Here is a 15,101-nt window from a genome sequence, read left to right on the forward strand (position 1 = left end):
TTGTCACCCATTTAATAGATTCCATGCCCAGAAGAATGGGGCGTGTAATAAATTCAGAAGGGTCTTGGACACAATATTAGTGTTCCCATTCTAACTCCCGAAAACAGCCTTTTTCAGGGTTACCTAAACGCTTCTGAAAATATTTCTAGAAGTAAACCACTCCTTGTATCCGATTTCTGTGCAATTCTACTAACAAAAAATGAGAATTCGCTGCAGGCTTTGAACTCAAGACCTCTTCATTGCCAAGCCCGTAATCTGCCAGTGAGCTAACATAAACACGCAAACCCAACCTGAAGAAACACGACTTTCAATTTCCTGTATTCGATGACAATGATGCTCATATACTTTGCAAATGTTGTATTCAACTTGGGATATTCCGCTACACACACACACACACACACACACATAAACAAAGAGAGAAAGAGAGAGAGAGAGATATGAATATACAAAAGCATATTCAACGTATTCGAATGAGACTCTAAGAAACGACATTCCGTTCTAAAGAGAATTTGTGTTTCTTCTCGTGACGTTAAGGGGATCGGGAAAAGTTATGTGTCTTGAAGCAGGATCCGACTTTGGATACTCTGTTTATACACTTTCTATATCCGTAGGAATATACTGTATTTCACGAATGTAAATGACATGCTGTAATGAGAATATTGAGAAGTTGCATCTGTATGACAAATAGCTGCAAATAAATACACTACATAATTTATTGATTGCTATTAAACGATTTTCCTAACTTGTATTTAACATTTTCATATATAATACCGACCTACTGTGAAAATTATCTCAGATGTTATATTTTAAACATGATAATTACTATGTTCTGCAATGATTGTTATATATATGCAACTGATGTATTTTAACGTAATTATATAATTTATCATGCATTGCGGAAAATATAATTTCATAAAAAAAATCATTTTCCCAGATGGGAATCGAACTCACAACCTTAAGTTTTGAAATCCGACAGCTTACCAGTGAGCTAACACAAGGACTTCTGGAGCCATGCTTCTAGCGATGTATAACGGTTCTCAAGAAAATTATGACATTCATATCCACTACAACGCTGTTTTTTGTTCTACTTTGACTTTTATTTTAGTACTCAGGAGATAGTTATATTCTATGTCTTAACTTTGAACATTCTTTTACATGTGGAAAGATTCGTTTACGTATCTAGATGTTCCATCACGTACGAAGAGCTAAATGGCAAACAAGCATGTGCTGACATTAATACAAGGTTTCGAAATATTGTATCATTAAGTATTTCATTCAATGTTGCTTTTTTCTACACTTTGTAACAAGTTTTATTATATTTAAAAGAAGCTAAACACATCTGCAAACTTTCTCCCGATTGTAAAGGCTGGTTTTGAGGTTCGAACCTGGTTTACTATTTTCCGAAGATACCCGAAGTTGGACTTAGAAAATTTTTGCCTCAAAACACCAATAAAGAATGCGCTCAACCTTTGTGAGACAAGGTGTACATTTTCAGTGTTAAATTTCACCTACAAAAAATTAGTCGTAACTTTGCTCCATATTTGAAAATGTTCTCTTTAATTGTATTGTTAGTGCTTATTAAGTGCATATTTTAACATATTTAACCGCATAATTGCATGCATATTTCATAAATTTTAGGTGCATAAATACCTGATGTCTGTTTATCACTATTCTTATCGAGCTAGATCAAAGAGTAGCAGTTCCGTTAGTGCAAACTTTTTCCTGGACAAAATTGCAGAAATATATTACTTGCTTCTCTTTAGTTGTCGAATATTGGCTAACGAATAGAAGACAATCATGTTGCATAATGATGTATATGTGCACATCATACAGATTGACGTAAAATTTTCCCACTAAATCGCAGAGTTATGAAAAGCTTCCAAATCCTACGTACTACATTCTTTGTATCTAATTATCGTTTTTGCCATGCCAATAACTTCTTCGCTGCGACAAAGTGTTTACTCCAAGTCCAAGTGGCATTCTACGATGTTTTGGCTGTAAAATCTGAGCTTTCCGGAAACGATCGCATAAAATTTGGATTCAGACTAATTTTACTCAGGAGATGTTATTTTACGACCCACCATTCATAAACCTTATACCTCACTAACGCAGTATATTGTAGCTCAAATTATTATAACGTTGCTTTCCTATCTCAAGAAAAGAGGCCAAATATTATTTCAGTCTCACTACTGAGGAAGGCAACTTGGAATGATTTGTTTAATCATAATATTTTCTTCAATTTTAGGAGCATCTGAAACAGGCACAAAGAGAAAGTGATGAGGAAAGTGAAAAAATAGCAGAAAGATTTCTTCGCCAAGAAATAGATGTTGAACAATTTCTTTCCAGATATATTAGGAAGCGAATGGTAAGGCCAGTCGTTCACATTTACCTTTTAGTTCGTAGCGATATTCTCTTTGATACATAATATCGATTGTAATTTTATCTAAATTACACTAATGGAGTATAAAAGCTTTTGTTTTCATTTGTGCCATGTGTTAAAGCCTTAAAGATTTTAGCTACGCTCACATCTACGTTTTTTAGTTTTGTTGAATGACTCGTTTTGTTGAATGAACCAGATAGTATCTACAAAATGCTGTTAAATAGACTAAAATGTTTCAAGATATTTTCTTATAGGTCAGTAATAATTATATGGAAAAAATCTTTCCATTTAACGTCTCACGTTTATGCCTGGTGAGCTAAGGGAGACGGATGATTAGGGCAGTGAATGATGATGGAGGAATTAGTGAAATAAGAATGTGAAAACGGGGTTCCTCGAGAAAACGAAACGGAAACGGTTGTTAATAACAAATTTACTTGCCTGGGATCGAACCAGGGTGTTTTCGCACCAGAGGTAAACGATCTACCACTGAGCCACTGTACCCCATCTGTATGTGCAGTATTGACTCTAATTTGTGTTATATGAAATATGATGTAAACAAGTTTTACAAGTTTTAGTGAAAGAAAGTGGAGAATTTTGTACATAATTATCTGACTAACTTTTTAAATTTTTGGCTTGAGGGAAGGTAACCGAACAAAGCCATGTTTTGAAGACACTTGAATTGGCGGTGAAACAATTAACAAATCACTTAAAGCAGGTGGTTAATTATTGTAATCTATTTGTATTTATGATGTTTCTCCTACTTCCATCTCTTTGTAAATTGGTCTAAGATAAAGTATAAATAATATATCAAATTTGCGACTTAAAGTTACCGCAATATCCTGTATGGTAGTTATTTTATTTATCTACAAATAAATTTTCGTGTGTGTACTGCAGTATTACCGTTCAGTTTTCAACTTTGACTGTGGCAATTGTGCAGGAAAAATGATCCAGACCTGAAGGGTTCGTAAGGATCTAGGATCACTTTTGGGACATTGGTTTATTTTTTGCTGTGAAAATTCATTAAAATTTATTGAGGGTGTAATGAAGAATTTTTTGAAAGAAATCTTAGTGTAATATATACTACATTCTTAGTATATATACTACATACTATACTATATATACTATATATACTAAATATACTACTATATATACTATATACACTCTTATATACTACATACTAAATTCTTTGTATTTATATGATTTGAAATCATTCTTGGGTGGATGATTCGAGTTTACCGTCTGTTATAGCAACGACTCTCTGTGAGACGAGACCTGTTCAAAGTGGGATCCAAACTATTTGTGGAGTTTTGGTGTGAGGCAGGTACTTCCAACAGATATCGAACTTAAGATCATTCACACGGAAACTATTCTGTAATTCGTTGTTTCCTTCGTAAAAGTAATTTTATGTAAAATGTAAAAAGTAAATTCTTGTTTCTTTCAGGTTAGCCATGTTCGAAAATTCAAGGAAGAAAGACTTGGTCTTCAGTTGTCTGAAAGAGAAAAAGCAGGATACTGAAACAATGTGAATAAAATGTGAATACTCTGTACTTTTCAAAATTATATATATATATATATATATATATATATATATATATATATATATATATATATATATATATATATATATTTGTCGAATTTTGTTTTTATATTTTATTAGCTTTTCTATCTTGTGTTAATAACAAAGAATTTTTGCTGAGTATTTAGAATATCTACTTTGAGCTTATGAGCATGAATGACGCAATGATAGTGTAGTCGCTTATTCAACATGTTGGTAATTTGATCCTTTGTGTTATTTGGGTTAGTTATTAACATAGCACCATTGATTTTTCTGGAAAGCCCTCATTTTAATCCTAATTTGCTCTCTTAACTTTTGCTCTTTCTTGTGTTCTCTTTAATTTAGTGTATGAGACTATAAGTGCACAGCACAAGCTAAATAAATAAATAAAAAGTTTCAAGTATATGTAAACTAGATGAAAATTTGAAAGACAGCACTCTCATGCATTCGATATATGTGGTTAATTGTAGGAGTCATTCTTGGTTTACAAACAATTTTACTTTGAAAATCAGAAATTAAGACTTCAGGGATCTTACAACATTAAGTATTAGGAAAATTATGTGTAACACACCTTATCGTATTTGAGTTTTATTACATGACAATAATTTCAATGTCTTGCTAATTCTCCGATATTTTTATCCAGGCAAACAGCCCCATCAAACTTCTAATTGGGTTGCTGAATTTTCACGTACTTAGATTTTTTTATTTCTTCACCAATTTAATAAACTTCCAAAACCTTTTAAAAAAATAAATAAACTTTCATTAGTATTTAAATCACTGAAAATATACTAATAGAAAGTTGCTGAGAAAAATACACAGCTGTGTTAACTTACGTAGAACTGTTATTCTTCAAAACCTAAGGTACGTTACACTAATTTTCTTATTGTTTTATACGAATATGAAAACCTTACCGTATCATAGTATTAAGTTTTTAAGTGAAAGTGTTTTGCAGCTGTCCACTTCACCTCAAAACTAGCACATTGAACGTCACTGATCACGTTTTTTAGTTAGGATGTTCTTGGTCGTCCTTTTGTTTCCTCGGCCAGTATTTTTAAATGTGACAAAAATTAAGATGGAAATAGACCTTGACCTGTTTACTAAGCATTTTATTATTTTCTTGTGCAGAACGTTGTTCCCTAGTTATGGGTAATCAAATTTAGGGTTTAAATGTAGTCAAATTTTAGCAAAAAAGTCACTAATTGTTATTTAGAAGTAAAATTAGGAAGAAATGCATGAACCGAACCTATTTAACGCTAACTTGAGATTATACGTTAAATTAATTCAGTGCGTACTTATAATAGAGATTTGCTGAAATGAAAGACGAAATAATTTGCCATCTTCTCCTAAATCAACTCATTACTATTAATATTAATATGGATAAATGATGTATATAGATTATACTAGTCTCCCATTATTTGATTTTTAGTTTTCTTGCTTTTGTTTCCTTTGCGTGTATTTATTGATACATGCCTGATCTTTGTTTGATGTCATTGATTTTTTTTGCTTTCATTTATATCTAGAAGATAACATGAATAAAATTATGATTCCTTGATGGGGTAAGAAAGTAGTTGAAGTATTAAAAAGGTAAGAAGTAGTTGAAGTACTAAAAGGAAATATTGATTCAAGTATTTGTAATTATATTTTAATATAAAGTAAATATATGCGTTTATATAATGGTTTAGAATATCATTTTTCAGATATGGACCTTCAGTCTTGTGCATAGGATGTGTGATGTCCCCGTACAGTCATTCGTTTTACGCTTCTCTTTCTTCAGCTAAACTTCAGCGTCGCTGTTTCTGTACAGATTACCAATGATAGGCTTCCAATTAAACTTCAATTTTATAGTGTATTGAAGTATTTAAATTTAACTGAATACACAACACATCAATGAAACGTGCAAGGTGAAAATGTGTAAATTAAAACAGGTAAACACACAGAAAATAATCAGTATATTTTAATAGATCCTTTAAAAGATATTACAGAAATCGCCACTTCTGTCAAACAAAAATATATATATAATAGAAAACAGAAAACTACCAACTGTTTAACAACCTATAAAAATAACATAAAAATCTCCAATTTATATGGTAAAAACGCTCCAAAAATTACTTTAATGGCCTATATAAAAAAATTATATTACAAAACCTTCCAATTGAATCAGTAAAAAATACATGGTAGAAGCATTATACTTTAATAATCATTTTGCCAGGCTTTCGAAACTTCAAAAAAATGGCTTTCTTCTCATCTTTTCATTGCACTTCTTCGAAATTGAGACTAGTTGTGATGTCTGATCCCGTGGCAAACATCCAAGATTAACCGGTCGTTCTTGATTCACTGCTATCCGTAGATAGTGCCTAATCCGTTTCAAAGTAGGAAATGACCTTTCAAAAAGTTTGTTGCTTGAGTACATACAGTTGTAAATTTTGAGTGCAGTATACATAGATGGGTAGACATCACTAATTTTCTTTGAAGCCAACATTCTGAAGAGAAGTGGAATAAATGATAACTTGTTGCCATCTTCTTTCTGTACAAATAAGATAGCTTTCAAGATGGATGCATTCGTGACCAAAACTGCTCTATATGTAATTCAGTTAGAAGATTTTGTATATATTTTTATTCTTTTCAAAATCTCGCCACCATCTTTGAAATAGTCCTCTTTCTTCTTCAGAAATTTTGATTTCGCTTTTGGGTCAGACGATTCTTCAAAAAAGTCTTACACTTAATTTGATTCTTTAGTCTTGAAATTTTAAGAGCTGAATAAGATGGAACTGATTCGAGGCTCTTGATCTGAATAAGTTTCTTTTAAGCTGAATCCCTGTAAAGCGAGAAAGAATCTGAAGCGCAGTTAAAAATATTAGATTGGTATGAATGAAATATCCCGTTTGATGTCCAGTAGGAGACACCTCAGCAACACAAGTCAGGTTATACGTTTAACGTCACAAACTCCGTAAACGTTCAGCAAACAAGCTTGTGTAGCCATCTATCACGAGGTAGTGCGTGTTGAACAGGGCCATATGAAAGAGCACCGTGAAGAACACTCAATTATGAATGATTCTTCTTCAATAATTCAAACTGGGACATTCTGGACAATTAGCTGTAAGCTCAGTCAATTCGAAAGAAACCTTCCTCTCTCCTTTTCCCTTTCCACTAAAATCAAAATAAAATATTAATTAAGGAATTCTTATCTTCTAAATATACTGTATGTTATTCCTTGTTACTGCTCATAAGTGGAAATAGAGCATGTAAGATTATATATATATATATGAGTTACTCGATATGACATTCCATAAGATTAAAGATATATGAATTTGTGCAGCTTAACAGTTGAAAGATCTAGTGATTTAAATTACTTGTTTCGTAGTGTCAATGCAGATGACTGTTTATGGTGTTATATTTGTTCGAAAGCCTGACGATTATAATTGTCTGAGAAGAGAAAATAAGGTTAGTTATTATTAATGTTTATATATGGAATAACGAATCAACGTCAGGTAATTAGGTAATGAGTATTTTAAAATAACATAAATGAAGAACACGGCGTAATAGTATAGTAATATATGTTTATGAAACAATATATGTGTTGATTGAATTTGTTAATTAGCAAACTTTTGGGACTGATAATTATCTTTCATGATGACATCCGCTACTATGAAGGAATGCTTTTATTGTAGATCTTTTGCACTTACTGTTGAAACGAGAAAAACATAATAGGTTGGCATAATATGATAGAAATGTAAAGTACTGTTGTACTGAACTATAGAAAATTCTGCAAACAGTTAGTACTACAAATCGAAGTGGAACTATCTGTATGCTCTACAAAAGTATAGCAATCTAAGCATTAAATGTATTTCTCCACTGTTTTATTAACTAATGATCTATTAGTAAAAGCACTAATCAAGCTTCACATCTAAGGTATGCTACGCTATAACTACTGACTATCCCTCTACTTATATAAACACTAACCTTCTCGACTCTATATACGAAAATTCTACTTTCTACATCATTCATATTTCTGAATTCTGGTCATGAACAACATTCTACTGCTGATTGTACTGCTACTATGAACAACTATCTATTTTCTAAACTACCTACGAAATTTCTCTATTCTAGATTTACTTACCTTTTGTTTCTCTATATGTGCTTATCCTGGAACTTTTGTGTATATTTACCCTTGGGTTCACCTTGAAATATTTTCATGTCTTCTTCGTTGTTTGAAACCGTGTTTGTTTATCCTTTGACATATCCTAGTATATATGTTATGTACAAGTGTGAGCAAAATAAATGACGTCTCTTTAATCTGATGTTTTTTTGAAAATATCTTCGTTTTATTTATATGTTCGAAATTTTGGAAGGTTTCCGCAGCAGGAAAGATTAATAACAAACATGTTTCCAATGTTTGTACTCAATATTATTTTAAAATAAAGAAAGTAGAAGCAAAAAAAAAAAAAAAAAAACATAAAACAAAAATATCCTACTCTGTTCAAAAGGGTATTTTTCTAGACCGGGAGAGAATTCTGTAGCTTAACGTAGAACTGATACCTGTACGGTACTGACAGTGAGAACAGTGTGAATTCATATTCACAAACAAAACATTTAATCAAATATTTGTAACATTTCTTATATACATGCAGATATAAGAAATACAGATATAACATGGAGACTCAGTATAAATAAAGGAAACAGTGGAAGTTATCTATCAAAAGAGACGAAGTGGAACAGATCATAATGAATTTCATATCTTGTAGTAGAACAGACCTACAATCTGTAAGAAGTCGATAGTACAGTTGGCTAGCGCGAGAATGTAAAATCAATTAACGAATATGAGTGAAGGCGGTTCCAACCCGTCCGCAAAACTTTTTGCTATTGTAATTGTTTATTCTTTTTTGTATGTGAGAAAAAATTATATTACCATATATGTGGTGAAAACTCAGCACGATGCCAAAGTAAGAAAAATGCCATTCTTGCATTTGTATTACTATTCGTCATCTTTGCTTGCAAAGGTTTCGTAATTATTTTCTCCATGCTCATTGGTGCATAAAGAATGCTTCCAGTAAATTATATTTCTTAAAAGCAGTAATTTAGGAAATTTTATAATCATTTTTCACGTTACTTATCGTCTCGAAACTTAAATTATTGTCTCGTCTCGTGGCATCACTACTTAATTAAATGCATTATAGAGCATTCCCTCTATCTACTTGTTTCGTGACAGACTTCCGTATTAAATGTTTATTTTTTATGTAAACATTTATTGGGATAAAAGTTCTATAATGCATTTAATTGAGTAGTGATACTTCAAGACGAGACAGTCATAATTTTCAAGACGAGATAGCATTTTCATGAACAAGACGTGTTGAGATTGTAGTTGTTAATTTTAAGGTCCCTTTAGCGAGGCTATATGAGACGGGACTTATTGATTAACGTGAAATCCGAACCACATGAGCTCCCGCCAAAAGAGTCGAGATTTTGGACTGTCCCGTCTCCTCTCGTGGCAACACTAGTGATGCTACGTGACAATATATTTTTCGTATATCGTATCGTCTCAATAACGAACGGAGACATCGAGACGAGACGGCGTTTGCAAGAGACCAGATGAGACAGCCTACTATCTCGTTTCTTGATAACACTATTAAATTATGGAACTTTGCCTTATGAAAACTAAGTATCAGTAACCGTCGAAAACATTTAATTAAATCAACGTGAATTCCTGACATATTGCATTTCGAATTATTTCAATGTAGTTATTCACTAATAATTACATAAATATTGCTTTAAGATGGAAACGGGAGTATTTTAAACAAATTTGAAAAGTTTGTTACTGAATTCTCTGTATCTGTGATTTTGTGTGTGTGTGTGTTTGTTTGTTTGTTTCTGTTATTTCCGAATTTTTCAATTTCGAGTCCCCCATTCGATGGAGCATCAAAAGCTATCTGAAAGAAGTTATGGAATTTTTCCCGTTACCCTTACCATTGCCAAGATACTGACCAAAAATTCCGATTTCGGGAGATTATAAGGAAACACATTTCGGGTACCATAAGTCATAGAGAGATGATATTCGATTTTCATTAATACCTAAGAGCATAGTTAACATTTTGGTACCAATAGTAACCGATAGCCGCTGGTTTTACTGCATTTTCAGCATATATATATGGTGATAAGAAGTGACAGCTCCATATACCAAATTCAATAGATCTCCTAATACGCAGGTGCCAAATATTTAAGTGTATTATCTATCGAATTTCATCAAATAAATTTAATATACAATTTCATATAAATTTCGAAACAAATAATTCCTTTTAAGTTCGTTCTGACAACGCTCCTCGAGTATTCTCAACTGGTTTTCTTTGAATTCTATGGGCGCCAGCAGTGAGAGATGCGAAATTTAGTATATAGTTTATGTGAAGAAATTAACAAAAATATGTTTCTAATCAACAAAATGATGTTTCTAAGAGTGAAAGGAAAATAAATTGTTTTCAAAAATAACAGTAATTGCCCATACTCTGCTTCAGTCAAATGTTCACATTAAGCAATGAAAAGATCGACTGGCGTCATGAAACAACCATGTTTCGTTTTATCTACGTATTTTATCACCTTCGATTCTCTTGCTGATTTTACGTTTGTCGATGAATATTTCGTAAGTTGTAAAAAACTGAGCCATTATAGATTGGCCGCAGTGATGTAATGCTAATTTTTTACGTAGCTATAAGGCCCATCCCTTGTCACACACACACACACACACACACACATATATATATATATATATATATATATATATATATATAGGGTGTTTCAATACTATTTCAATACTTTGCACTATTAAGATTTAAAGTTCAAAGGTCATAAGAAAGTTATGAAATATTCTTGCTTATAGGCAACTCACACTGGCTCTCTGTGCGTATCGGTTGCGTAACAAGCAGGATATGTATATGAAGTAACAAGAAAAGTCTGAATGGAGTGCTATGTTTTGGAGTACTGTTACCGAACCACTTACTATAGACTAAGAAAAAGATTACCTATAATGTTATAGATTAATTTAAGACGTTATTTAGCTCTCTGCGTTAAGTAGGTCAGGCTGTAGAAGTCGTTGTACTTGTATGACTTAAAACTATAAGAAGGAAAATCTGACATGGACCAATGTTGTTTCCGCCACCTTGCTCATTCCTTTAGTCCTATCACTATGACACTTTCAAAGGATGTATTTAATGTACACAGAAATACACATATCTCGTTTGAGTTAAAATGTTTAGTACATTTGGAGTAATTTAAGATTGAAATTTTGAATTTTAACATTGTGAATCGGTCGCGAACCACAGCCTACTGACTGCTATAATCAGGGCCATAATCAAGAGGAGATTAATCTCCCTCAATCTGTAGTTTGTCCGTCCTGCAGCTTACAACCTCTCTCTTTCTCTTCCAAAGTGTGTTTAGTTGATGTTCTTTTGCTCGGAGAATGAATTTAGCTTTCTTTTGCCGGATCATAACCACATTAAAATAGAAAAGTTTAATTTTGGTTTAGTTGGCGCATGACCTGTTTAGAATTGATAGGTTGAGTGACCCAGTAGCCTAAGTGCCAACAGCAATAATGTCGAAATTGGTATCCGTATTAATACTAATATCGGCCTTATTACTGTTGGTACTTAGGCTACTGTGTCACTCAAGTATTCAATTAAAACAATGACACTATGTCCCAATAAGCAAATAATTAATGATTTGAAGCATTAACAGCTAAGTATAAAGAATAGACAAGCAATACAATAATACGAAGACAAGCTGTTTTCATGAGCTACCACACTAAGAACTTACAATTTTAGATGTCTCAGAAAAGCAGAAATAAACTTAGGTTGTACCACTGTCATAAGCTAAAATCTAGTTGCGATCTTCAGACACGAAGCTTTCTTTTGCTCTAGATGGCAATTTCAAGACAAATTTAAACTGAATTAAGCATATGACATCTGCGGCGGCGTTGTGATCGAATATTTTTCATGTTTGCAACTTGATCCGATAAGCTTTTCCAATTAAACGTTTAGCTTTTTATCAGAAGCGATGCTAAAGATCGCTTCGACCAAACAACAAATAGGCACCTTAGAGAATATTTTCGAGGCCAATTTATGGTTGAATTAAGCCCTGATACCAGCACCGAAGTTAAAGTCGGGTAGTATCGGTGAATAGAATCCTGTAGGATTCTACACGACAAAGGCTTCCTGACATAGCTGTAAGTAGTATGTACTAATGATTTTGAAATGTTTTACAAGGAAGAGAAAGTCTTGTAGTGTTAAATTTGTTGACCGTTAGTATGATCTCACTGTTTCCTGGAAGGATGAATGACATTGGGACGATGATGATGAACTTTCATGTCCTTACACGTGTATGCCCCATGGTTTCAGAAGAGTGCCCAAGGGACCTCGTATGGCCCTCAGAAGCTTTTAAGGGTTATTATGCATGGTATATTTGCTGTTAAAATATGTCCCTGTCTCCCCCAGTGAACAATTGATGATTGTGAATGTATAAAGAGGGAAAGAATGGTCCCCAGAAGAAGAGAATGGTCCACAGGCCCCCAGAAGAATAGGATGGCCCCGAGAAGAAGAGAATGGTCCCCAAAAGAAGAGAATGGCCCCGAGAAGAGAATTTTCCCCAAAAGAAGAGGATGGCACCGAGAAAAAACGGTCCCCAGAAGGAAAGAATAGCCCCTAGAAGAAGAAAATAGCTGATGTAGAAGAAGAGGACGAGAATGGCCCCCAGAAGCCTTTCATACCTCTATGGTTCCTGTAGCCCTTGTAGAAGAGGACGAGATTGATCCCTAGGGCCCTCATATGAGGAAACAGTAGTTTTGGAAGTGTTAATATTACATCAGGAACCCAGAGCACTATTTATGTTTATGATAACATTCCCAGTAAGGATGAGGAAAGGAATAGGATTGTAAGGTGGAAATATTTATTTTATTTTTTTCATTCGTTCATTTGCTTAGCAAATTCTGAAAACTGTCTTCTACTTTCTTCCTTCCTATGGAAAGTCTATTACATACTATAGATTCAGCTATGGTTTGATGTAGTTAAAGTTGTGAGCCGAAGAAGTTGTATACTTTATTTCGCCTAATTTATGCAAAATTTCGTAGGAGGGAATAAACTTTATCTGTGTGGGGCATATCTTTATTCATTCGTAATATGTAAAATATTACTCGAAGAACACTTATAGCAGGATGCGGAGCAGTCTTCAGATACCTCTTTCTCTGCTGAACTCAAGAGACTAGAGGTTTTCGCGGGCTTTTGGAACCCGGATGGGCGGAAGTGAAAGTTGGTGCTGTAGGATAATGTCCTTGCTGCTACGTGTTGATGCCGACAGCCAATAGAAAAATGTTGAACGTCACGAAGGTTGAACATAACAGAATGCCAACTATGAATAGAAAAGAAGTTTGGCGCCGTGTTGGGTAGACATCGGAGAATGTCAACGGGGCAATTGAAAAGAAGTTTTGCGCCGTGAAGGGTAAACATGACAGAATGCCGACGGGAAATAGAAAAGAAGTTTGGTGCTGTGAGAGCATTTGTTAATAGAATATTACTTGTAAACCACTTTCTGTATTTGTATATGGATAACAGATAGTTGATGTGATTACCTGAATAATATTTTTGCAGAATAGAATAACACTGATTTCCTTTTGGAAACATGTAAACCATTTATTTATGCGTGAAAGATGTGAATGATGGGAGCATGATATGATCCCGTTAATAACATTACTGATGAAATGTTGGTGTCATAGATTCGAATGAACGGTATACGATATGATTACCTTAATTACATTAATGAAGGAATGTTGTAATAGATGTGAATGACCAGAACAGAATGTGAATAACGTTCATAATATTGTTTAAGAGAATGCCATGATCACGTGAATAACATACGAGAGCATGAAGTAACTATAAATGAAATGTAAATATATGTTTTCTTTATACGCTATAGCTATCGAAATTGTATAGAGAATTTTGAAAGTACATGTAAGAGTTGTTTGTTTTGAAAAATATTTTAAACGTAGTAGGGAGAACCGTTTTAAAAAAATTGTTTTGAAGTATCACGTGTTATGATGGTAAAATTTTCTTTATATATGAGGTATGAAGAGAAGACTGTCATAGAATCGTCATGGAGTCATTTGAGAGTCAAGAACGACGTGAAATTGACTGGGATTCATCGTTTGAATTTCCTGAATACCCAAAGAAGTTTAAGTCCTCAAGGAATTCTCCCGAATTTGCAGATTATTTTCATAGAAGATGCGTTTTTTCTCCTCAATCTCCAGATATCATTATAGGGGAGGGAATCATGATTTAAGGAATGAACCAGTATTGATTACTACATCTCCTGGAGGATCAAGATTGGAAAACCTTCACCGTCACTATTATCACCACCACCAGCATTATCATTTCCTGTGGAATTAAAACGAGTAACGTCAACATCAGCAGCAGCAACAGGAACATCACAACAAAGTTCATAAATTCTTACAATAAAACAGAATCTGTTGGAAAGGGCATATTCTCCTGACTTACCTAGTGAAGTGAAAGAAGAAATTTGCAGATTATTTGATGAACTGGATGATGTAAACCGAACTCACCAGCAGCAAGTTTTTCTCCAATGGATTTTCCACCTCCACCTTCACTGCAAAAGTTCGCAATGGATTTGTCTGTACGATCTAAATGGAAAATGTAGGAGTGTGATAGTGACTTTGTGAATGATAATTGTATTAAAGAGTGTTTTAAAGTGGCAGCCGAAGATTGTGTTACTTTGCGAGGCTTCTAGCTTAAATTATTTTAATCAATCCGAGCACAGGTGCCTTTTGGCAAGCAAATTAACACTTGAGGCAGAAGCATGGTAAATTATGACAAATAAAAATGTAAGAGACGAAGTGTACACTGTATATGTACAATCTTATTTGAATACCGAGATAAATGAACACTTTTTTGTTGAAATATATAACAATTTATTAAAAAGGACAGAATATATAGAAAAATTAGTTGATGTATTATTAGAAAAAGACGAGAGAGATGAAGTGTAATTTTTGTATATATGTATGTTTTATTTTATATGCATATATTATTGTTTTAAATATTTGTTTATTTTGTTAGGGAATCAAATTTAACAACGAATTCTTAATACAATCTCCCAGAGTGTTCGAGTAATCATTACGTG

General features: G+C 33.3%; 1 protein-coding gene across 3 annotated transcripts in view; it reads left to right on the forward strand.

Moving 5' to 3' along the window:
* The window catches only part of Vsp37A (Vacuolar protein sorting 37A), a 360,401-nt gene extending 352,173 nt beyond the window's left edge, over nt 1-8,228 (forward strand). For all 3 annotated transcript variants that reach the window (XM_081752084.1, XM_081752086.1, XM_081752087.1), the window contains 2 exons: nt 2,246-2,365; nt 3,822-8,228. In XM_081752084.1, coding sequence (XP_081608210.1) covers nt 2,246-2,365; nt 3,822-3,896 — 195 coding nt within the window. In that variant the 3' untranslated portion in view covers nt 3,897-8,228. The remainder of the gene's footprint in view (nt 1-2,245; nt 2,366-3,821) is intronic.
* Nucleotides 8,229-15,101: the final 6,873 nt, after the last annotated feature.

The sequence above is a fragment of the Thermobia domestica genome, chromosome 3, assembly GCF_964235325.1.
Source record: "Thermobia domestica chromosome 3, izTheDome1.hap1.1, whole genome shotgun sequence".
NCBI lineage: Eukaryota > Metazoa > Arthropoda > Insecta > Zygentoma > Lepismatidae > Thermobia > Thermobia domestica.